The 25,773-nt window shown below is 40.4% G+C and overlaps 2 protein-coding genes and 1 long non-coding RNA gene across 4 annotated transcripts in view; all 3 read left to right on the forward strand.

The window, feature by feature from the left end:
- Positions 1 to 11,652, forward strand: part of enpp2l (ectonucleotide pyrophosphatase/phosphodiesterase 2-like) — a 47,743-nt gene extending 36,091 nt beyond the window's left edge. For both annotated transcript variants that reach the window (XM_074612462.1, XM_074612461.1), the window contains exon 25: positions 8,648 to 11,652. In XM_074612462.1, coding sequence (XP_074468563.1) covers positions 8,648 to 8,818 — 171 coding nt within the window. In that variant the 3' untranslated portion in view covers positions 8,819 to 11,652. The remainder of the gene's footprint in view (positions 1 to 8,647) is intronic.
- Positions 1,930 to 8,151, forward strand: LOC141753881 (uncharacterized). Its single transcript, XR_012590538.1, has 2 exons — positions 1,930 to 5,566; positions 5,828 to 8,151. It is a non-coding gene; the product is annotated as an uncharacterized LOC141753881 (long non-coding RNA).
- A 2,686-nt stretch (positions 11,653 to 14,338) lies between the features above and the next one.
- The window catches only part of LOC141755038 (venom phosphodiesterase 1), a 49,472-nt gene continuing 38,037 nt past the window's right edge, over positions 14,339 to 25,773 (forward strand). The window contains exons 1-8 of the mRNA XM_074614595.1: positions 14,339 to 14,495; positions 16,008 to 16,095; positions 18,040 to 18,180; positions 18,303 to 18,428; positions 20,273 to 20,333; positions 21,549 to 21,646; positions 24,499 to 24,578; positions 25,402 to 25,521. Coding sequence (XP_074470696.1) covers positions 14,457 to 14,495; positions 16,008 to 16,095; positions 18,040 to 18,180; positions 18,303 to 18,428; positions 20,273 to 20,333; positions 21,549 to 21,646; positions 24,499 to 24,578; positions 25,402 to 25,521 — 753 coding nt within the window. The 5' untranslated portion in view covers positions 14,339 to 14,456. The remainder of the gene's footprint in view (positions 14,496 to 16,007; positions 16,096 to 18,039; positions 18,181 to 18,302; positions 18,429 to 20,272; positions 20,334 to 21,548; positions 21,647 to 24,498; positions 24,579 to 25,401; positions 25,522 to 25,773) is intronic.

Consider the following 25,773-nt stretch of genomic DNA (forward strand, 5'->3'; position numbering starts at 1 on the left):
ATCATCACACATGAATACAGTTGGGCTCATTGGATCCACAAGAGTCTCAGCTTTACAGTGATACCCAATTTATGTAATTCAAGATTGTTTAGGGACCAAAGTATGCAGAAATATTCAAACACACCATTTTAGAATAGGAGGCAATAACACATTTATATTGCATTCAAAAAACTGCATGTGATTATCATGATTATCAGTACCCATAGAACCCATTTTCATTCACATATCTTGAGGTCAGACGCCAAGGGACCTCTTTGAAAATGGCCATGACAGTTTTTCCTCCTCAAAAGTTTCATGTGATATCTGTAGCTTCACTCTAGCTCTAAAGCTGAGGGTTAAAGACAGATTTTACTTCCAACTTTAACCATAAAACATTCAGCTTGCAAAGACAATTGTGCAGCAAAAAATCTGAACTTTTTCAGGGTCAACACTTTGATTTTATACGCCAGAAAAACAACACATGACATGATAAAACGTTAGTTCTAGTTGCTTGTAATGAAACATAAACGGTCTTGAAACTGTGTTTGTATTATTTTACCACCGGCTTCTGTTCAACATCACTCTCTCTATGGTTTAATAGTCATGGTGTGAGTCAAACCGAAACAAATTAAGTATGTTTTAGCATCAAAATCCTGTTTTCCCTTCAAGCCCTTCCAAAACCTTTTTCCCTCGTCGTGACCTGACGTAGGTTTCCGCATGATGACGCTGCTACATGTATATACATCCTTATAGTCAGTGTATTAATACAGTAACTTAGATGGCGGTCGGCGTGCTCCCAGTTTGGAGAAGCAGACAGGAGTACCAGCAGGAAGCTAAAGCAACGTACTGCTGTGGACGCCACGTTAGTTCAGATCAGAAAGTCACATGATAACACAAACTAACTAACCGATGGATGCAGCAGTAGACGAGCTACTCCCCTTTTTTGTGAGAGGGAAAATGACTGTTTATGTGAATGGAGTTTGGTGGCTTTAAAGAGAGCGATATAACGGCTTCAGTCCCCCGTCAAAAAGGGCGGTCTGATTGCGAGGTAAAAAAATTCTAAACAGATATAGATTTGATCTGAACTAACCCTTTCAGTTTTTATACCCCCGTGACGACGTAGTCTAGCGCTCCGCGTGTCCGTCCTTCCGTCCATCTGTCTGTTCGTCCGTTCGTCCGTTCTCGTGTCACACTTTCGTTCCCGGAGCAGAACTCGGAAACTATTTAACTTAGGAACTTCAAATTTGGTATGATGGTTGACAGTGTGGTCTAGTTGTGCATTTTGGGGTTAGAAGTCCAGGGAGCCCAAAATTTTTAAAATGTTGGCCACTCTGAACTTAAGGAAGGTGAGCTAATAACAAGCTACACTACGCTCGATGGACTAATTCTTAATTAGTTCAAAAGGGCAAAACCTTTGGAGGGGTTAAGCGGTGAGCCATGTGAGTCATGCGCACTTTTGTCTAATTTCCAAACTTAGTACAGCTAGCGTTGACTCACATTATTCATAACCTTATTTATTAGCTCACTTTTGGTAACTTATGTCACTGCTTTTTGCTAACTGAGTGGGGCGTTTCCATTTGTAAACAAAAGAACTCGCCCTTTAAAGGTCCCTTGTGAGGTAGTGATCAGGACACCGACAGAAACAGCTCAAACTGAAGCAAACTAACCTGTCCTATCCGTCTCGCCCACATTAGATACCATTAGATGCTCGTAAAGATAAATACAACCGCTGCCATGTGTTTTCCATTCATGGTGACGTGCAGGCAAGACGGGACCTTTACAAGGTGTGTGGGTGTCTGGAAAAACATTTTGTCAAATGTCACTCTGTTCTTTGAGCTTTTGTTTGAGGCTCTTTGACACGTTCCCATGCAGTCATAGGTCACAGTGACACAGCAGATATCAACAGATTACAACACAACAAAACAAAACAAAAACAAAAGGCCCAGTTGTTTTCAACCCTTGGTTGCTCTCATGCAACCTCATTGTCTCAAGATCAGCTCCGTCATCCTGGTAAATCAGGTTAAAGTCATCACAACACAAACTTTCCAGTTGTATCAGATTTTCCATTCAGAGAGGCTGATTGAGCAGGCTCGCTGTAGAGAATCAAGCCCATCGAGTTTTTAATATAAATATTCATCTCACGAACTGAAACGTCCCTGATTCAAGTCTGGCTTTGGAGTTTTGTGGCATGATTTAAGGGTTTTTATCGTAAACTAAAACTGAAACTAAAATGAAAATAAAAACTATATTCTTTAAGAAAAACTAAACTGAAACGATAGAAAGAAATGAACAGAAATTTGTTTCAGTTTAGTTTTCTTAGCTTTTTAGCTGAATTTCTTTCAACTCTCGTGATGTTGAAGCACAGAAATTGAACAGACTTGACCTTCCAGGAGATTGCGCCATGACGTAATTGCTTCACATCGGACGTTAATGTGGCGCGAAGATTAAAGAGTAAACATTATGGCCATTCTAAAACCACAATATCACTCTATAATTCACCTGCTTGGCAGTAATGTTAGCTGACCAGATGAAGGTCTCTCCATGAATCAATGCTGATCCTAGTGTTTCCTGCTTCAGACTCCCGTCTTCTGCAGTGTGTAGTGTGCGCGCATGCACGTGAGAGGTGGAGCGAGTGAGAACGAGCGCGGTGTGTGAGTGAAGGCAAGCAGGCAGAGTAGCAGAGGAGCAGAGACTCCGGCCCTGGAGACCAAAGCTCCAAAGTGTTTTCTGGCCGCGGTCGGGAGGCCGGAGCAGGAAGAGTTGACACTGTTTTGCAAGACGGGCTTCACTAGATATAACTTTGCGGTTTTGGTGCTTCCGTGTAGTTTGTGTTAGAACAGCGTAGCCACACGCGAGCACACATGGGACACCGTCCCGATTTGTAAGAAGTTACAAACAGTGCCTTTAAGACAGGTAAAAACTTCAAAATTCATGAGTGTGATATAAATTGATGCATTTTATGTCGTAGAACAAAACGTTAAAGTCTCTTCAGCTTGTGTTAACCACAGACCTTAAACCCATTGACTTACAGATGAGGGAACCGAAGTGCTAAACTCATTCCTGGGTTTTAGGACTCATTCCTGCATCACTATATAGTGATCAACCTAAAAAACTTTTATGGATCCTCCATCACAGTGAGGAACACAGACATAAGCCTGCATTAGCTGTTGTTGGTGCTATGAAGTAACAGCAGTAACTGGAAGGAAAGGCTTTTACGTGCATGCCTACTTCTTGTGTGAGACTATTTGTAGTTCTGGGAATCAATGTACACATCATTAATATTAAATGTTAACTCGTCACTGCAACGTTACATTATGAACTTTCAGTTCAAGGAATATGTGCAGCAAGTGCATTAGATGTGGTCAATGTGGTCTATGTGCCACATTATGAATAGGTCATTGTTAGTGACGCCCAGGTTTAACCGATATTACAAAACAATGTTTCCAGAAACGATGGAGAAATGTGCTTCTAATTTGACTTCGTAACTTGGAAGAACAATGTGTCTAAGTGGCTGTTTCCAGGAGTTGTTTTGCTTGAAGTAAACTTTGCGGTTATGGCTAGTACACAAGTTGTTTGGGTGATGATGCGGGAAATGATGAAGCCAGTTTTAATTGGAGAACATGTCATTGCAAGACAATTCTTCACACTTCAGTGTGTGAGAGAGAGAGAGAGAGAGAGAGAGAGAGAGGGAGGTTGTGCTGCACACTGTTTTTGGTACAGATGAAGCAGTGAGGTCTTTGCACTAGTGCTGTCAATCGATTAAAATATTTAATCAAGATTAATGAGATTGTCCATAGTTAATCATGATTAATCACAAATGAATTGCACTTTTTTTTCAGTTAAAAATGTACCTTAAAGGGAGATTTGTCAAGTATTTAATACTCTTATCAACATGGGAGTGGGCAAATATGCTGCTTTATGCAAATGTATGTATATATTTATTATTGGAAATCAATCACAACACAAAAGAAACCCCCACAGGTACTGCATTTATCATAAAGAATATGCCCAAATCATAACATGGCAAACTCAAGCCCATGACAGTTTTTCATCGTGAAAATTTAGCGTAAGTTTAGAGCGTTTATTTAGCCTCCTTGGCGACAACCTAGCATGACATGGTTGGTACCAATGGAAGGCCAATGATGCAGAGTAATAACAATAAACTTTATTTGTTAAAGTCTTATGATCTTTGCAGACCAAATGCAGCACATTTTCAACATGTTTCCAGCTCCATTGTAATTTTTTCCCCCAAACATGATCAAAACGGAATATTTGAGTAGAGAAAGTCTTGTTTCATTCACGATAAAATATCCCATGAAAAGCATATGTTTGCCACAAAAAGTCAAAAGTAATATTACCCTGTAAAACTGTGAGGAAAGGCTGAAATGTTCTGACACCTGTAGCATTACACGCTCACCTTTCACCTCAGCTTGTTGATCTCGTGATGGGTTATTGTTCACTAAACACTGTGACCTTTTGCTCAGTCACTCATTTACCGCTTTAGTGTCATCGGTCCAGAACAGTTACAACAATTCGTGCATTAGCTCATATGATTTATTGAGAGTATAAATAAACTAGTTGCTCTCTCTTTCCCCTCATTTGTTTGTCTGTCATCATGCATTAAAAACAACAGTAAAATGATTACTCACTTTAAGTGCTCGCAGGCAACATTTAAGCGGGCAATAACCTTGATGACATGACTCAGAGACCGCGTTGATATGAACCGTTGGTGAGAAGCAATTTGTCTCGTTTCATCTTGTTTTATCTCTGCGGTCGCCGTCGGGCATCAAGCAGAACATCAACTCATTTGACTGCATGTAAACAATTGCAATTAAACGTTAATTAAAGGGTAATTTATGATGTATTTTTCAACCTGATGAAGGCCATGAGATGCATCTGAAACAAGTAAATGAACCTTCAGTTAAGATTATTTTGTAAAATAAGGCTGGTATTAAATAGGGGTGGGAGAAAAAATCAATTCATCTATGTATCGGGATTTCTTTAATTTACGATTTTAAAATAATTTTTTTAAAGCCAGACTCAATATAAACTGGAAAAACAAAGTTCGGAAACTTGTGTTTGGTCGATTATTTCTCTGTTGTTACAATGCTAATTGGCATTGTATTTTACATCGTTGGAAAGCCTGTTTATTTACCTTCGCAATGATGTCCAACTTGTAAGGATCATGATTATGTGGGTAGCGCCCAAGAAAAATTTGCCAAAATGCTCTGCCAATGGTAAACAGTGTATTCTCCTGTTGGTGTTGACTCTTGTTTTGAGTTGTTTGGTGGATTGGATGATTGAACTCTCTATCAGTAACAAGGAACAAACAAGACATATTGGCTATTTTACACTTTATTAATTTAATACACCGTCAGGAGCCTCAGTAGCGGTGGAAGATTCATACGCAGTCACAACAGCCTGGCACCTCCTCCTCATGCTGGTCACCAACCGGGTCACACGTTGCTGTGGGATGGTGTTCCATTCCTCAACCAGGATTCGTTGCAGGTCAGCAAGCGTGGTTGTGTTGGTCACTCTAACACGTACAGCACTCCCAAGCTGATCCTACATGTTGAATTGGGTTGAGGTCTGGACTCTTGGCAGGCCGTTCCATTCTCTCTACTCCCACATTGTGGAGGTAGTCTGTGATAACCCTGGCTCTGTGGGGGCGAGCGTTGTTTCTTGGAGGATGAAGTTAGGTCCCAGATTATGGAGATATGGGATCGCCACTGGCTGCAGAATCTCATCCCGATATCTCCCTGCATTGAGATGGCCTTCAATGATGACAAGCCTTGTTTTGCCAGTGAGGGAGATGCCGCCCCACACCATGACACTGCCCCACCAAAAGCTGTTACTCCATCGGTTCAACAATCAGCAGAGCGTTCTCCACGTCGTCTCCATACTTTGACCCCGCCATCCAACTTTGGCAGACAGAACCTGGACTCATCACTGAACATGACATTCCCCCACATGTTCAGGTTCCATTGTCTGTGTTGTCGACACCAGCGCAAACGGGCCTGACGGTGAAGGGCAGTCATTGCAGGCTTCCTGGTAGCCTTATGAGAATACACTGTTTACCATTGGCAGAGCATTTTGGCAAATTTTTCTTGGGCGCTACCCACATAACCAGCTGTGCTGCTCATCCCACAAATACATGATCCTTACAAGTTGGACATCATTGCGAAGGTAAATAAACAGGCTTTCCAACGATGTAAAATACAATGACCATTAGCATTGATACAACAGAGAAATAATCCACCAAACACAAGTTTCCGAACTTTGTTTTTCCAGTATATTTGTTTAGTTGAGTCTATGCGGAGGTAGAAGGAAGTTACCGCTTTAATCCTTGTAGTCTGATTAACGTGATGTCATATCCATTCTGTATCAAATCAAACCACAGCGAGCCAAAACGATGAAGTATAAAACGTTGGAGGGTCAGCGTGGATACGACCTGAACCCTCACATATTAAATCCAGCGTGGTAAACACTACACATCCAGTAAAGGATGGAAACACTTTGGAAAATCTATCCCTCAGGTACGATTACACAAGACAATTTACTGTAATCTGTAGTAGTCTGTTTTGTTTTTTTTAAAGTTATTTTTTTGGGGGCATTTTCCATTTTTATTGACAGGACAGTGGATAGAGTCTTGAAAGGGGGGAGAGAGAGAGTGGATGCGGAAAGGGCCCGGATTCGAACCCGGGCCGCCGCGGTCAGGACCAAGCCTTAATACATGGACGCCCGCTCTACGAACTGAGTTAACCCAGGCGCCCAGTAGTCTGTTTGTGTGGACAGTAAACAGTGCAAAGCTCATCCACATGTTGTATCATTCATTCGGAGGTTTTAGATTGTGAAACTTTTCCATAACGTTTAACTTTGGATCCTTAAATAGTGCCGCACTTTTGGTGCTAATTAACGCTGGGAGCTAAGCACGTTGGAAACATGTGAAGTCGTGCCAAGCAGCGCAATTAAACGTTCATTAGACAGGTAATCATCATTTGCGTCAGGGTGTGGATGTTATATTTTCCCAACAGTAAACAGTAATCATTAAATGTGAATTACACAGGATACAGTGCATGGTGCGCACACACACACACACACACACACACACACAATATAGATCTATTAAAACACAAAACACAAGTTGCGCTGGGAGACGGCGTCAATCGTGGCCGAAATAATCAGCCAGCAGCCGCTATTGGTCCATACAGTTACCATGGTAACAGATAACTTTGTCATAGAATAACACATGTTTCTAATATTTTTCTAACTATATTTTGTTATACTTAAAACATAAATCCAAATGTGGGTTGTTTCTAAAAGAGAGACGTGTGGCTCTCTAATATTCAATTATGATTTGAGGGCTACATTTTCTTTATCAATAATTCTTTCAATAAATTAGTGAAATGTAAAAAGAAATAAGGCCTCAGAGCTCAAACTGATGTCTTGAAGTTGGTTGTTTTGTCCAACACACAGTCCAGAACTGACAATTGAAGGCGGCAACAAACAGATATTGATTAAATCATATCTATGCTCATTGCTGGCTCCCAGAGCCCAGCGTGTTTTTTTTTTATATGCTTATAAAACAATAGCTTAAAAAACTCAAAGAGATTCAGTTTATAATGATGTGAGATTGAGAAAAATGTATAAATGTCGTAAACGCTTAATCATAAGCGGCTGCATACTTGTTTGATCTGACGAATGATGGGTGAATAAACAGACCTGCTGCCGTCAGTTACGGGAACCTGTTCTGTGGACTAAAGGTTAATATAACATCACACACTACTCCCATAGCTGCAGGCGTTTATTTAACATTTATTTTAACCCTTCTAAGCTCCAATCATAACATGGCAGCCCAACAGGCAACAACAGCTGTCAGTGTGTCAGTGTGCTGACTTAACTATGACTTGCCTCAAACTGCATGTGATGATCATAAAGTGGGCATGTCTGTAAAGGGGAGACTCGTGGGTACCCAGAGAACCCATTTACATTCACACATCTGGAGGTCAGAGGTCAAGGGACCCGTTTGAAAATGGACATGACAGTTTTTCCTCGCCAAAATTTAGTGTCAGTTTAGAGAGTTATTTGACCTCCTTCATGACAAGCTAGTATTATTCTGACTTTATTCTGATTATTATTTAGTTTTTGTTTTTTGTTTTTTTTTCAGAATTTTTTTTCAGATTTTAAAAAAAGAAAAAAAAAAGATTTTGGACATTTTTCTGACATTTTTTTGGACAGAAGCCCTCAAACATTCAAATATCTGGAGGTCAGAGGTCAAGGGACCCCTTTGAAAATGCCCATGCCCATTTAGCTTAAGTTCGGAGCGTTATTTAACCTCCTAGTATGACAATGGATTCATCAGGTTTTTTCTAGTTTCATATGATACCAACATCGTCACTCTAGTTTTAAAACTGAGCCCGCTACAACCTCTGAAAGTTCGATTGCGTTAATGTGTTGAAGAAATTAGTGGCGTTAAAATAAATTTCCGTTAACGTGTTATTATTAACTCTGACGGCCCAAACAATAATAAATCATTACTTCCTTGTTTTCAGCATTTCATTCCATCCCTCACGTCTACATTCATTGCTTGCATGAAAACAGCAAATGAAACATAAATGATGATTTTATCCACAGTGGATAACCACTTCCTGTCTGTGTGTCTCTGCAGAGTGCAGAGGAAGAGTCGCAGTGGGTGGAAGACCTGCTGAAGCACCACACGGCCCGAGTCCGAGACGTGGAGATCCTGACGGGCCTGGACCTCTACCGGTCTACCAACCTCACCTACAGCAGCACGCTGAGCCTCAAAACCTACCTGAACACCTTCGAGGGTGACGACTAGACGCACAGAGAGACAGACACACACACACACACACACACACGCACACACAGATACAGGATGTAGCCCTTTGTAGAAGTCCTGTATTTTCACTGCATGCTCGCTGGACAGCCGGCGTGTCGTTGTTCCGCTCCTGAGGAACTGCCCCCAGAAGTGCTTGGAAAAAGCGAACACATTTTTTTTGAAAATTGAAAAGATTAAAAGAATAGTTTGGCAAGTAGTAGTTTGGAAGATTAGAAGAGGAATATTCAATACTATCCCCAAAGATCTGAGAAGGAATCAGCTAACACAGGAATGATGCAGGATGGGGGACTTTCTCCACATCTACATATTTCTTAAATAGAGTTCATACAGTACATCCTCGTGCACACATAAAGGACTATACTGGAGTCTTTTTTTGCTCCGTAACTATAAACAATATATTCTTTATAACCCTACTGCCCATCCACTGCATGCTGTAGATTTTAAATATGTTTTAATGTACCTTTTCTTACTTATAAAAGACTCTTGAGACTAGCATGACTTGTATCAGCTGATCAGTCTTGTTATTTTCATTGAGAGGACTTCTCAAACTACAGCAACCTTTCATGCTGTCTGGAAATAAGAAGAAGCCTCCCTGAAAAGTTGGAAAAATACATTCAAAACTACTGAAAACTCTACAGCATGGTTTGCCAAAATAGTCAGTAAATTGTAATGAATGGGCTAAAACATGCAACACTGCTGGCATGGTTCTGCAAAGGAATAGTTTGACATTTTTGGAAATACTCTTATTCTCTTTCTTCCATTGAACAACATTGATACCACTGTCCATGTTGGGTAACACTTCATTTTACAGGTCTGCAAATGACATGGTAACTAGGTGATAATTAGCAGGTAACCTATTTGAAATTTCTTTAGAATTACTGCCAAATTACCCCAATATTTACCTCAAAATATATCTATAATTACTTTATTATAAACATTATTTAATAATTATATTTCACTATTTTTCCCCAATAGCTGGTAATTTATTTAATTCATTTCCAGGAAAAGATTACAAAGTTAATTAATATGCTTTATTTCCACGTCTACTGGTAAATAGATAATAATTAGCAAATAACTTGTTTTAAATGTCTTAAAAAAACTCTATTGCTATTTTAGCATATAATTATTAAATAACGTACTTACTTGCTAATTATCACCAAATTACTGTGGACCTGTAAAATGAAGTGTTACCACATGTTATATTTAGTTTGTTTAATCCAAAAGGTCAAACTTTTCCTTTAAAACAACATGATATATATAAAGATGTAGCAGATTCTCGACATGTGTACACCAAGGTCAGAAAGTATCCAGAGACCTTCAGAAGTTTATAAAGTATGTGGCATTAAATACGTCCTTCACAATTATGAATATCTCTATTTTTATCTCTATATTACTAGACAGCCCAGTCGCACAGCAGTTCGTGAAATAGACACAAAATTTGATGTATTGATTTGTGTAAATAGAATCTTTTTTTCGTGATGGTCAGCATGAAATCAGTTCGGATGTAATTGTGAACCGGGAAGAATAATGAGCGGCGAACACAGTGTGACGAGGAGGTCGGGGAGCCGCTGTTTGTGTCCCGTGTGAAACCACAAGTCAAAAATTGATTAATTTGTCACATAACTTCCGTACTTCCGGTGTTATTTTAACCCAAACCGTGATCTTTGACACGTCCGTCACGTGTTGCTGGACATTCGTAGGAAAATGCATGAAAAATACATTGCAGAAAGTAAACATACATTGTTGAAAGTCGGGCTGAGTGTCATGAAGAAAAGGAAATTTCGTGTCGATGTACACAAATCAAATTGATTCAATTCACTGACTATTTTTTACGAACTTTCTGTGAGACTGTGTTGTACTAGAAACGGTTTAAACATAAACATATTACACAAATAAATATACTATAGCCCGTAGGTACTCATGACTGTTTCCAGCGGTGACTAAGACTAAATGGTGCAAATGGAAGCCAGCATACAAGTTCAACGACATTTTCCCTGACAAAACATAATAGAAAATAGTTAATTTCTAACTCTGGTGCACACATGAACAAATCCACAAAACACGCACACCAACTGCAACTATTTTCTGTCTGTTTCCACATCCTCCTCCCTCTCATCTCTCTCTCTCTCTCCTCTGATCATCTAGGTGTATATTTGTATACAACTTGTCATATTTATTACGTAGCATCATAATAATAATAACAGCACATAGTGTTACAGTATTAATCCAGTGTAAAAGACCTGGCCCCGTTTACTGTAATAAGATAGAAATAGATCGCTGATGTAGTGCTTTCTTTCTTTTTGTTTTCAAGGAGGTGACAAATCTGATGTTTACCTTAAAGGAAAAATCTTTTTTCTTTTTTAAAAATCTTATTTTCATACTCGGTAGCTTTGTTGCGGAGATGCAGCCAGACCACAACACAGGGGTTCATAAAATTTGGTCATCATCTTTTGCTGCCTGCAGAATCATTGGTTCTAAAGACAGCTAAAACTACAAATATAAGAGCCAGGCTGTACAACAAAAGATGTTTCCTTTAATCGGGAGATCACCGACAGTTTGTCACCTCATCTCCTTATTATCGACTTCCTGCATTCACACTTTTAACTCTACACAGATAAAAGCAGTCAGAGCCTGTATTTTTTCACGTTTGGTATTTACTTTAGTAACGTCACACTGATGAGTTAACATAGCTAGCTATCGAGGTAATCAGTAGAACAGAGAAAAATAATCAATAAAATGACTCGAGAGCTTGGTAGATGAAGCCATGTTTATTCCTGTAGTCTTTCAAATAAAAGCTGTAGAGAACTGGAAAACTTGACTGGACTTGACTTCTTCATCATTTCGCTGAATAATCACTGCTTCTGCAGCCAAAGTGAAGCCGCAGTGAGGTTTGGTTTGCTGCGAAACAAAGTAAATAAAATCAGATCTGTGTGTTCTGTTTTCTTTCATCAACGTCTGCAGAGTTTCTGTGGTTGCCCAAATACAACTTGAACTCTGCTCAAAAACAAATGTTGCAGTGTGAATTATATGTTTGTGAAGGAGCATGTGTTTTCTATTAGATTGAATGTCTTGGCTAACCGCAGCTGCGTGATTGACTGTTACTCGAATACACTGGGTTCCTCAATATGATATATTCAGTTCTCTCTAATAACCTTCTATTCAACAACACAGTCATATTTTAACATTTTCAAGCAAGTATGCAACAAATATGCCAGACTTAACAGATTTGGGGACGTAATCGCCTTTGAAATGTCTTTGTTAATCAGCACCACATGAGTGGAGGCAACATTTATGTCGAAATCCAACTTTTTTATGTGATGACAGTCAGAACTGTGTACGTCTCATTGTAATAATCCTTTTTATACGGTCAATTTAAGATCAAACAGTAGAGCGGAAACATTTGAGCTTGTAGAAAAAACACCTATAAATGACAAAAAAGCAGAGGTAATAAACTAGAACTCTTCGCAAAGTACTGTGATACAGTCACAAAACATTACTAGTGATTAGTCCTTATAAAAGCAGCAGACTATCACGCACGCCGAACACTTCGTGCCTAAATGCTTTTAGGCTGAAGGCCGTTTGGCCCCTTATTTCAAGTGAAGGAAAATATTGATATGATATTTTAGACGTTACAGTTTTCTTCCAACTTTGTGGAACCAATTTGGAAAAACCCCTTTCCTGTGGATCATTAAAGTAACAAGGGACGTCACCACCGCACCGCAAACAGACTAACGTTTCCAACTGTAATATTCTGTAGACAGGTGATTCACTGACGGATTGTAATATTCTGTATATAGGTGATTCACTGACGGATTGTAATATTCTGTATATAGGTGAGTCACTGACGGATTGTAATATTCTGTATATAGGTGAGTCACTGACGGATTGTAATATTCTGTATATAGGTGATTCACTGACGGATTGTAATATTCTGTAGACAGGTGATTCACTGACGGATTGTAATATTCTGTATATAGGTGAGTCACTGACGGATTGTAATATTCTGTAGACAGGTGATTCACTGACGGATTGTAATATTCTGTAGACAGGTGAGTCACTGACGGATTGTAATATTCTGTAGACAGGTGAGTCACTGACGGATTGTAATATTCTGTAGACAGGTGAGTCACTGACGGATTGTAATATTCTGTAGACAGGTGGGTCACTGACGGATTGCGTGAATCAGATTCTGTAACGAGGGAAGACGTGACGGGGGACTTGCTTCCTGAACCTGCTGACTCAGCTCAGAAAGGAACATAGACTGTAGGAAATGGATGTAGCGTCAACGTCACCCTTCTGGTTTGTGAACTATGGTTTTGAAGTTCAGCATTTTGGCCGTCGCCATCTTTGTTTTTGGCCGTCGCCATCTCGGTCGCCATCTTGTTTTTTGGACGTCGCCATCTTGGTTTTGGTCGTCACCATCTTGTTTGCAAATGTACGTATATATTTATTATTGTAAATCAATCAACAATACAAAACGATGACAAATTTGGCCATGTGGATGAGCCAAACAGGACAAGACTGTACAATGCAAAGCATGCAGTCCAGTGCATCGTGTACTGCTCAGCGAGGGAATGGTGGCATACTGCTGGTAAATTTGTAACTGAAGGCATGTGGTGGGGCTCGAGGAGCCGTGGAGACAGGGTGTGTATCTGTCATAAGTCACAGGTCATCATTGTAGGTGTGTAAGGGGCTGCTAATCCTTTTAAAAACATTTTTTTTTTTCGCTTTTATGTCCTTCAAATTTGGCAATTTAGTAGAGAGTTTGCAGGTATTTAATACTCATATCAACATGGGAGTGGGCAAATATGCTGCTTTATACAAATGTAAGTATATATTTATTATTGGAAATCAATTAACAACACAAAACAATGACAAAATATTCTCCAGAAACCCTCACAGGTACTGCATTTAACATAAAAAAATATGCTCAAATCATAACATGGTAAACCCAAAACAGATTTCTCACTTAATGTCAGTTAAAACAAATTTAATAACGCGTTATCATTAACTTTGACAACCCTATTATTCAAAATATAATCAGAATGTTCTCAATGAGTCTCAAGCTCAAGGTTTCTGATGACACTGAAATAAATGGTACCATCCAGTCTCCTTTGATACAGCTAATGCACAGTTACTGGCAGTCAACATCATCTCGGCATCATTAATAGTCCATTATCTGTTCCAGCTGCAGCAGTTAATCTTGATACCTGTCAAATAAACCAATAAATATTTCCATGTTATCAGCTCTTATTGATATATTAAAAGCAATGAGACCGTCTTTCATTGGCAGTTTGAATCTCTATTTGCTGGGAAGTGTATTCAAGGTCTCTACTAATTATTAACCACAGTCGCTACCTTCTCATGTCGAGTCTATCAGGTGAGTTTATGGAGTTGAAAGCTGTCAAAAGCATCGCCATCTGTTGTTTGAAACACAGAAACGTGAGGTTGTCTCTGCGTTGGGGCAATCAGTTACTTATCTGTTGCTCAAACCTAGTCCAGAGGTCACTGCTGCGATACGGTATCTCCCTTTGTTCCACAAATAGAGGAATGTGTTTCTCTCTATCTGTCTGTCATCTGTCTTTTCTGTCTGTGAGCTGTGAGATTGTTGTGAGCCATGGGTTTGGTGAAGGAGATGCACAAAAAGAAGATTATTGTGAGTATTGGCTTTGGTTCTGAATTGATGGATTAATGGGGAAGGCCACGATGCAACGCTCAGAGGCTTTTTTACGTTTGTTTTTTATAAGTTCAGGAGTTTAATTGAGTACAAGATGTGCTTTGGGTAGATATAGTTTTTTACTTGTCCACGGAGGTTTTGCTGAGAGCACTTCTCTCTTTTTCATTGGATATCCAACACAGTCTCACGGCAGTTTGTGAAATAGTCACGAAATTAAATCCATTCGATTTGTGTACATAGACACAAATTTCCTTTTTTTTTCATGATGCTCAGCACGACTTTCATATTTTAAGTGCGTTTTCCTACGAATGTCCAGCAACACGCTCCAGTCTTTTCACAATAAAACTACTTAGTTAGGCTTAGGAGAAGATTGACTTGTTTAGGATTAGACAACAAACTACCTAGTTAGGTAGAAAAAGATCGTGGTTAGGGTTAAAATAACTCTGGAAGTGCCGTAACTTCAGTGGAGAAGTTAAAGGTAATATTTGTAACTTTCAGAAATTCTTGTTAAAAGCGACACCTGTGGCCGTTAACTCAAAGGAAGTCAGCGTCGAGGTCGCGCCTGCTCACTCTAAATAGACATGAACGAGTGAGGCGACACACGTCAGCTAAAACCACAATATCACTCTATATTTCAGCTGCTTGGCAGTAATGTTAGCTGACCAGACGAAGGTCTCTCCATGAATCAATGCTGATCCTAGTGTTGGCTTTTCCTGCCTCAGCCTCCGGGGCTGAAGCAGGAAGAGAAACGTTATCGTCTCCTACCGCAGCCGGAGTGAACAGGGAGACACCGGCACCTGGTCAGAGACAATAACGTTACTCACTGCGGAGCATTGAAAAAAGTCAGAAAAATATCCCAAAAGAAGTCAGAAAAATACTAGCTTGTCATGAAGGAGGTCAAATAACGCTCCAAACTTACACTAAATTTTGGCAATTTATATTGGCGTAATGAAGCAGTTTAATGCAGGCTTATCAGCAATTATCCCAAACATCCAGAGATATTGATGCCATTGCTACCTTGGTATGAACGGTATGGTAAATTTCACATATACATTGTCTCATAAGTTCACAGTACGCACTGCAGATCTATCTGCAGTCTTCAGGACAGTCAATCCATGTTTTCCATCAGGGTGGGATTGTTTTTATTAACTGATCATTGAGTGATCTTTCCACCAGAAATCAGGCCTATTAAAATGTGCACAGATGTGAAAACAATCTGCTTCCAATGTGTGTTACTGGAAATGACGATATTAGATGTATTTATTGAGTTATTTTGCAAATCAAAGTCCTGGAAACTCAAATTATAATTGCTCCAAACTGTGTTTACATCAAGATCAAATAATTCAAGCAAATGGATGCTTTAGCTCTAAATCATATATCCAGAGTCTCACAAAAACTGACTACTGACACAATACATAAACTAATCAGGCCAAACTTTGACTGTCCTAGTCAGCACACACTCTGAGGAAATCTGTTGTTTGTGTTTTACAGATCGGCGTCTTGGCTGTATCGATTGTGACCTTAATCCTCGGTCTTGGACTTGGTCTTGGACTGGACTTGCAAAAATGTAGAAACAAAGGTACTGTCAGACACACACATGCATAAATGTCTCTGCACACAAACATTTTCATTAACGTGAGAAGCAGTTTTCCACATGTCATCTGTCTGCTACGTATCTCCCCTCTTCACTCCCTCTCATAATTACACCACTTAACCACTGAAAGTCTAATTTACATTTCAAATTATCTGGGTTGTTTTACAAAAATGGTCAAGACGTCTAACACGGCAACATTGTTAATTGAAGCCAGTTGCTTTCTGTTACCTCACACATTGTTGAGTTTTCTCTGCGTAGTTTCTGGGAAAGCTCCGCACTTCCAGGACCGCTCTGAACACCTCGAAGGCCAAGTAATGGTCAGCTTAAAAGGTGGAGGGACACACAGAATCCATCCATGCATCCATTATCTATAACTGATCCTTAGAGGGTACTCGCCAGGCCGCCATTCACGCTCACATTCACACTTACTGGCAATTTAGAGTCGGCAGTTAACCTGCACGTCTATGGACTGTGGGAGGAAGCCAGAGCGGCCGTGCTGACACGAGGAGAAGTCAGTTAATACGCAACAGACTGTGATACACTGTGTGTTCTGACACCTTTCTATCGGAACCAGCATTAACTTTTTCAGCAGTTTGAGCTCCAGTAGCTCTTCTATTGGATTAGACAACACGGGCCAGCCTTCGCTCCCCACGTGCATCAATGAGCCTCGGGTCGGACCCTGTCGCCGGTTCCCCGGTTTTCCATCCTTGGACCACTTTTGGTAGGTCCTGACCACTGCAGACCGGGAACATCCCATAAGAGCTGCAGTTCTGGAGATGCTCTGACCCAGTCGTCTAGCCATCACTATCTGGCCCTTGTTGTCAAAGTCGCTCACATCCTTACGCTGGCCCACTTTTTCTGCTTCCAACACAAAGTTCAAAGTTCAAAATGTTCACTTGCTGTCTAATATATCCCCCCACTGCCAGGTGCCATGGTAACAAGATAATCAATGTTATTCACTTCACCTCTCATTGGTCTTAATGTTATGGCTGATCGGTGTATAAGTTCAGTCAGGACTCCTTTAGTCCAAGAAAAACATTATTTCCATTTGCAGTAATATATATTTGGCGGTATGGCTCTGTTCTGGGAAACGTAAGGCAAGGAGAGCACACCTCCTTGTCCTTACATGGAAAGCCAAAGGCAGGAAGGCATACAGCTGATTAATTAGACACTGGTATCGGATCGGTACTCAGTATCGGCTGATACCCAAAGCCCAGGCATCGGTATCAGGAAAAGTTGGATCGGTGCGTCTCTACTGTAATCAGAGAGGAAATGTCCTGATGAACAACATTCTTTAGAGATAACGTCACCTTCAATGAGGACCTAACATTCCCTCATCAAATGTAATAGAGGTGAGTGGCATGCTCAATCATCGTCATCGGCCGTGCATGTTCGTCAACTGGTTACTAAGCACAGCGTCAGATGAAGCCATTGAGGGCATAGAAGAACGCACTCAAAGATTAATCCCCAAGCGTATTAGAGCATTTTTCTGGTGGGCCTGAGGAAGTGATGACTCATACGAGGAACCGTCTGTTTCCACACAAGGCAAGGAGTTTTATTTGGCTCTGCATAGCAAAACCATTTTGAATGACTAAGGAGCTGACAAGACTATTTTGTGATTATAAACCTCAATCTCATTCTTTTCTGCTCATGATACACACATCAAGGTGCTGAGTCAAAGCTGACTTGTTTACATGTTTACAATGTTTACTGAGGTAATAAATCAAGTGAGAAGTATAGGCTCATTTTCTCATAGACTTCTATACAATCAGACTTCTTTTAGCAACCAGAGGAGTCGCCCCCTGCTGGCTGGTAGAAAGAATACAAGTGTAAGGCACTTCAGCATTGTATTCATCACTCACGTGTGGATGATTTGTAGTCAAGCTGCCAAGAATAAAACATTAAAAACGGTGCTGTCCTGTCTTCCAGTTCCAGTCGTCGCCCACACGTCCTGCAGGAATCGATGCTACGAGCCCTACGACGGCGACGTCCCCGGCTGCAGATGTGACAACAACTGTATCGCCAGCAACAGCTGCTGCTACGACTACCACGACACCTGCACTGTCCCCAGTGAGACACTGCTTTTGTAACAATGAACATCTCCCAGGATAGCTGGAACATTTCTGATGCTACAATACAATTCACTCTCGGTTGAATAGAGCGAACACTAACTCTATAATATTTCACTTCAGCCCAGCAGTGGGAGTGCACCAAGCTGCGCTGTGGAGAGAAGAGGCTGACGCAGAGCAGATGCCACTGCTCCGACGACTGTTTGTCTGCAGGCGACTGCTGCGTAAACTACAAACATGTCTGCCACGGTGAGTTTCGGGCTATGGTCGAAAAGTCTTTTTCTCTTAGGACGCTTCCTAATGACCCGGAAGTATCTGAGTGGCCGCCGTGATGAGAGCTGTTTGAATCCTCTAAATGTTAAGGAAAGGAGCTTCATTGCTTCCTTTCAAAAGTGTTGCTCATTGTCAAATGTTGCTCATTGAAAAGTTGTTGTTGCTGGGTGTGGATCCTGGCATGTGCAGATGGATGTTGGACTTTTTGACAGAGAGACGGTAGACAGTCAGAGTAGGTAGCGTAACATCAAAGACGACCACAGTGAGCACAGGATCACCACAAGGGTGTGTACTGAGCCCTTGAGCATGACTGTTCTGCTAGTTTCAACACCAAACACATCATAACGTTCGCCGACGATACCACAGTTGCCTGCCTCATCACCAACAGCGATGAGTCGGCCTACAGAGAAGAGGTGGAGCGGCTGACGGCGTGGTGCAAAACCCACAACCTTGCCCTCAACACCAATAAGACCAAGGAGATGGTGGTTGACTTCAGGAGGACTGGTCACCGGCACCATCTCCAGTTACTGCAGCTCTTCCTGGTTTGGTAACAGCACAGCAGAGGAGAAACACAAACTGAACAGGATAGTGAGATCTGCTGAAAAAATCATTGGTGCCTCATTGCCGCGTCTGCAGGACATCTACACCGAGCGCTGCACGCGCAGAGCAAACGGCATCATAAAGGACTCCACTCATCCCTCACATGGCATGTTCACACTGCTGCAGTCCGGGAGAAGATACAGAAGTATGAAATCAAGGACTACTCGGCTGCTAAACAGCTTCTTTCCCACAGCAATCAGACTGCTCAATCAGAGTATGTGAACTGCACTAAAGAGACTGTTCCTTTAATAATATTTTACATTTTTAAATTAACTATTTATTCTATTCTATTTTTAGCGTACTTTTAGCTTATTTATTAGTGCTCTTAATTATAAGTTAATTACTTTATAGTTTTCACCAATTGTTTTGCACTGAATTTCTGAGTGGTGGATGTAAGAAACACAATTTCGTTTTCGAACATAAAAATTGCAAATAAAGGAATCATGAAATCTTTCTTATCTCCTTTAGCAGAGGATACACTGAGCATCCTTTACTAAGGGAAAGGATATAATAGGCTTGTTTGTGATGAACGCGGAGTTTTCCATCGAGGTCAAGGATTAGGAAAAGACATTAGGACTAGGCAGCCTGGGAACAGAGCAGGAAAGAGGATGAGTAGATGATCGATATAGACGAGACAAGCACAAAGAGAAACTATAAAGAAACAGTACACATTTACCCGCTAATGTCACATATCCAGGGGAACTGTTTATTGTTTTTATTTAGTTGGAAATGACTCAGATCTGATTAAAAATGGGAAAGAGACTCGTTCTGACATATCGTCTGATTTCAACACTAATTAAGGAATTTTAAAGACTTTGTTTGTTCACAGTTCCTGAAGAGGCTCTTGCGATTATAAACCACAGTTTATACTTTAAAAGGATCTCTCAGGCAGGATGGGGCTTAGTAACAGATTGGGTCATCGGTGTATTTACAGCCGGATTGCGGTTCCGGCTGCAGAGCCACTTAAACATTTCTCAGATGCTGCTGCTGTTAGTTGAATTCCTGAGTTGATCTTTAGTATTTTCTTTATGCTAGAGATAAAGACATTACAGTTTTTCTCAACTGTTAACACACCTTTTCTGAAAGCATATTCTTAGAACACAAATCCAAAAACACACAAAAGACAAAACTCCACAAATCTCCTGCAAAATAAAAATGTTATGTATTCTCAAAATGGTATTTTATGTTCAAATGACACACAATACTCTGTATTCTTGTAGGAGAGAAGGAGTGGGTGGAGGACACGTGTGAGGACCTGTCAACCCCGACATGTCCAGCAGGGTAAGAATACACTACAGGACAAAACATCCTTTTTCATGCTCCGGTCAATTATGAGATTTTAGGCTATTTTGCTTCCAGACATCTTCTTTCAGACGAGTGGAAAGAAAACATCCAAAGTACACGTATAGGTGTTTATTTCACCACTTTGTCTATTTGCGTCTGTATAGATTTCTCCTAGAGTCAACATTAGATAATGCCTAGATAATTTCTTTAACGCATTAAATCAACTTGTGATTTTTAGGTTGTAGCGGCTCGGTTTTAGAGCTAGAGTGAAGATACTGGTATCATATGAAACTAGAAAACCTAAAGAAAACCTAAGGAAGCTTATCGGGAAGGAGGCTAAATAACGCCCCAAACTTGCGCTAAATTTTGGCGAGGAAAAAAATGCCATTTTCAAATGGGTCCCTTGACCTCTGACCTCCAGATCAGTGAATGTAAATGGGTTCTATGGGTACCCACGAGTCTCCCCTTTACAGACATGCCCACTTTATGATAATCACATGCAGTTTGGGGCAAGTCATAGTCAAGTCAGCACACTGACACACTGACAGCTGTTGTTGCCTGTTGGGCTGCAGTTTGACATGTTATGATGTTGAACATATTGTTTTATGCTAAATGCAGTACCTGTGAGGGTTTCTGGACAATATCTGTCATTGTTTTGTGTTGTTAATTTATTTCCAATAATAAATATATACATACATTTGCATAAAGCAGCATATTTATCCACGCTCATGTTAATAAGAGAATTAAATATGCTTGGCAAATCTCCCTTTCATTTTGAACAGATAAAACAATGTGTGCTTAATTTGCGATATTTGCATATTTAAACACAACGTTTCAGAAAGTGTCATACAAAAAATAAGTGTAAGTGATCCACTGGGGAAGTTATATTTTTTTACCATATTCACTTGGAAATCAGAAATGCAACAAGGTTATTGATCTGGTGGGAACAGATTGAAGTTATTGAATGACATGAGATGCTGTTTTTAGTGGATGCAGTGAGGTGTTGATTGGAGGACTATTACTACACATTGAGCCGTTTTTTCTTTCCTCAAGTTATCAGCTATTGATTAATCACAGAATAAAGTTAATGAGAACACATTTATTTCCTTGTTTGTGCCACCGACGCGTTCACAAACTCACAACACTGTTAATGTATGTCTGTATTTAATCTAATCTTCTCTCCCTGATTTCATTATTTTTCCCGCCTCACAGCTTTAAGCAGCAGCCTCTGCTCCTCGTCTCTTTGGACGGACTGCGGGCGGAGTACCTGCAGACATGGAACGCTCTCATCCCCGTTCTGGACAAACTCAGTTAGTGTCAACTACATTACCCTCTTAACCACTTTTAACCTCTTCCACTCCCCTCCTCCTCCCTACAATATTCCTGTCTTTTTTTAGGGGGGTCTTTAGGGGGAGATAGCAGGTCAACAGTAGATGTCACATAGAAGACCTTGAGGAACACCGTAGAAAAAGCCATGCTGTGATTTGGTGTCAAAAACCTTTGACGTTTGGGATTTCTGCATTTTTCGGCGATTAGATGGCGAGCACTTCTGTTGTGTAAACTGCTCAGAATCCCCTTATTGTCAATCTATAGCTAGGAAAGCCATCCATCCTCTGAATGCTCTAGGTCTCTAGTTTGATCCATCCATCCTCTGAATGCTCTAGGTCTCTAGTCTGATTCATCCATCCTCTGAATGCTCTAGGTCTCTAGTTTGATCCATCCATCCTCTGAATGCTCTAGGTCTCTAGTTTGTGGCTGTAAAGTTTCATGAGGCTGTGATTATCCTAGAGGTCACCACAGGTCATTTTATACAGTGAGATAAATGAAATGCTTCTATGGGGACTAACATCATCACACATGAATACAGTTGGGCCCATTGGATCCACAAGAGTCTGAGCTTTACAGTGATACCTAATGTATGTAATTCAAGACTGTTTAGGGACCCCAGTATGCAGAAATATTCAAACACACCATTTTTGAATAGGAGAAAAATAACACATTTGTACTGCATTCAAATAACGGCATGTGAGTATCATAAAGTGGGCATGTCTGTAAAGGGGAGAGTCGTGGGTACCCATAGAACCCATTTACATTCACATATCTGGAGGTCAGAGGTAAAAGGACCCCTATGAAAATGGCCATGCCAGTTTTTCACTTGCCAAAATGTCATCTTTGGAGCTTTAAATCTGAGCTTCTGAAAGACAATAATGTCGGCTGAGGACGCTGGCGTCCTGAGGAGTTTAAGACGTTTAAGTCCTGAGATACTAGTAGTTGCTCTTATGCACATAGACCTCTAACACGCCTGTTCAATGTGAGGAACTTAAAGGGATAGTTTGAGTGTTTTGAAGTGAGGTTGTATGAGGTACTTATCTATGGTGTATTACCTACAGTAGATGACGGTCGGTGTGTACCCCGCATGCACCGACACCGGAGCAACGCAATACAGTGCCGTGGACGGCAAAAAAACATATTAAAGCCACCTAAAATAAAGGCTCACCTAAAAACAATCCATATCCGTTAAAGTTTACGCTATATTAAGACTATTTTCACCGCTTTATCTTGCCGTTAGACAGCCCTTTCCTTCTCCTGTCCGATGGGAACTGAACTATAAGTGAAATTGATCTATGCTCTCTCCAAAGCCGGCAGGCTCATATGACAGAAACCGTAAAGATACGTTTCACTTTCAGTTCAGTTCGCCGTCAGAACATATTCTAAATATAACGAACACTTAAACTGATATTGATTTTTTTAAGTGAGCCTTTCTTTTAGGTGGCTAAAACACGTCCCCGTCCACAGCACTGTATTGCTTTGCTCCGGTGCTCCTGTCTGTTTCTCGGTGCCGGGGGCACACCGACGTCATGTACTGTCAGTAATACACTGACTATGGACCTCACACAACCCAACTTCAAAACACTATCCCTTGAAGGGTTTTCATTAAAGAAGGACAACACATTCCCCTTACTAATCCCTTGTATTTGAGTCAGTTGTGATCATTTCCAGAGGAGACCTTTAGCTTCCTTTCAAGCAGTCTTTTGGTTTCAGGTCATCTCAGTACAAGATGAAAATTCACTGGAAAGATTAAAAGTTGCCATACCAGGTAATCCATCACAGTAAATAGTTGGCGTGCTCTACTTGGTCGTGTTGTAATGCATGTGTCTTTCTTCATGATGCATCTAAAACTGCTCTGCCATCTTGTGATGTTGAGCTCTGCGGTGCCTGTGAAGGTTCTCAGTGATCCAGGAGTGAGCTGTTAGTAGACTTCTTTTAAACTTAAAATAAGAGTATACTTTCAGTTTACTTTTTGTGTACTTATCAGAGATATACTTAACAAAAGTATACTTAAGCACACTTGACTTATACTGACAAGTATACAGAAAAGTCTAAGTATACTTGTCTTATGCTTACTTTCTCCGTTCACCCTGGAGGCATGTGAGAAAAACTAATTTTCACTTATTTTAAATAGCAAAAGTCTCTTTATGTAATACATAAATCATTCTCATCTAAGTACTATAAGGTAAAGAAAACGTACAAGTATACTTGCAGTAAAAGCTATTAAACTAGTAGTTTACTGAGAGTATACTTTAAAGTGTACTTTCAGACTAATACGTGGGCTACACGTATATAACAGTATACCTACAAGTTCACTTGTAGTATAGTTCACTTCATAGTAAATACAACTTGGATGTGAACTAGTTGTGCCCTCAAAGATTACTATTCTTACACTTAAAGTACACTTAAAAGTATATTTTATAAACTAAAAAGTGGGCCAATTTAGTCCCAAGAATTATTGAAGTAGTACACTTACAAGTATACTAGTAGTATAGATTTTGAGAGAACGAAACGTCTTCAGGACAAAACGTCCAGCTTCCTTTTAAAATCACAACTTCTAAAACAAAACTCGTTTCACAGCATCACGGTTGCGTGTTTTTGTCCCTCGGAATTTAGATTCTCAATACATGGCTCTGACTCTATTTAATTTGTTGGTCAGTGTGTATGCACATTTGACCACCATAATGACTTCATCCAGCCCACATGTAGGGCGTTGACGCACACGCCCTTGTTATGGATAAAGTCTCTAATCAGTGGATTATTTTCTCCCCAGGTCAACATGACGCTCTCGTAGCAGCTTACTGTGTTTTGTCCTCTGTTCTTTACGTCACAGAGAAGTGTGGAACGTCGGCGCCGTACATGCAGGCAGCGTTTCCCAGCAAGACTTTCCCCAATCACTACACCATTGTTACGGTAAAGACACAAAGCACTCACATGTAGATATTCTTGCATGCACATTTCACACATACAGTATGTGGTAGCTCTTGTGAAAAAAAAAACCCTGTCTCCTAAATTTAAAATCCCCATAAAACTATACTGCATTCTCAATTATGTTTCGAGGGAAACACACTTTTAAACTCGTCCTTAACGTTGTAAATCGAGACAAAACAAAACAAAAACGCAACAAAACTACTTAGTTTAGTAAAAACATTACGGCCTCTCATCGCCCTGAAAGGGTTTATTTCACAACAATGACCCGCTAGCTGTACATTATCTCGCTTATTACACAGCTACTTACTGAAGAAATCAATAATTTGACACAAAAACGGTCCTCCAGAGTCCGACATCAGAACTGCGCCCATAGCAACGGTCTGTTATAAAGAAAAAACAGACCGCAGAACGCCGTTATTAACCCATCGGAATCGAGTATTCGACAACAACGTGTAATAAATGCTTTTGAAGGTCAATCTAAAGCTGTGTGTCAGGCTTCCCAGGAAATCCCCTCAGAGGGAACAACAGCCATAACATAATTTACTCCTTCTGACTAACTGCTTGTTGACAGCTTGCTATTAATATTCAAATACAGTCATGTTTTGTGGCAGCCAATTTTGCATATAAGCATGCAGACACACTCACACACACATAACTCACTGATAAGGATCATTGTGACTCATCTCATCATAAATCAGTGATGACTCAGCTCACACTTACTCTTGACACAGATGGATTTAATACACAAAACATCCAAATAACTCTCACACATCCTCTCCTCTCGTCTCGTCTCCTCTCCTCTCAGGGTCTGTATCCAGAGTCCAACGGTTTGATCGACAACACTATGTACGACCCGGTGTTTGACGCCACCTTCAGTCTGTCCAGTCCAGAGAAGGACAACCCTGACTGGTACCTCGGACAGCCTGTGAGTCATTGTCATCATCTCAAATTCATTTTAACGCCACTAATTTCTTTAACACATTATTCGCGGTTGTAGTGGGCGTAGTTTTAAAGCTAGAGTGAAGACACTGGTATCATATGAAACTAGAAAACCTAATGAATCCATCGGTACCAACCATGTCATACTAGCTTCTAGTGATGGAGGCTAAATAACGCTCCAAACCTACGCACAATTTTGGAGAGGAAAAAACTGTCATGGCCATTTTCAAAGGGGTCC

The sequence above is a fragment of the Sebastes fasciatus genome, chromosome 17 (assembly GCF_043250625.1).
Source record: "Sebastes fasciatus isolate fSebFas1 chromosome 17, fSebFas1.pri, whole genome shotgun sequence".
Classification (NCBI taxonomy): Eukaryota; Metazoa; Chordata; class Actinopteri; order Perciformes; family Sebastidae; genus Sebastes; species Sebastes fasciatus.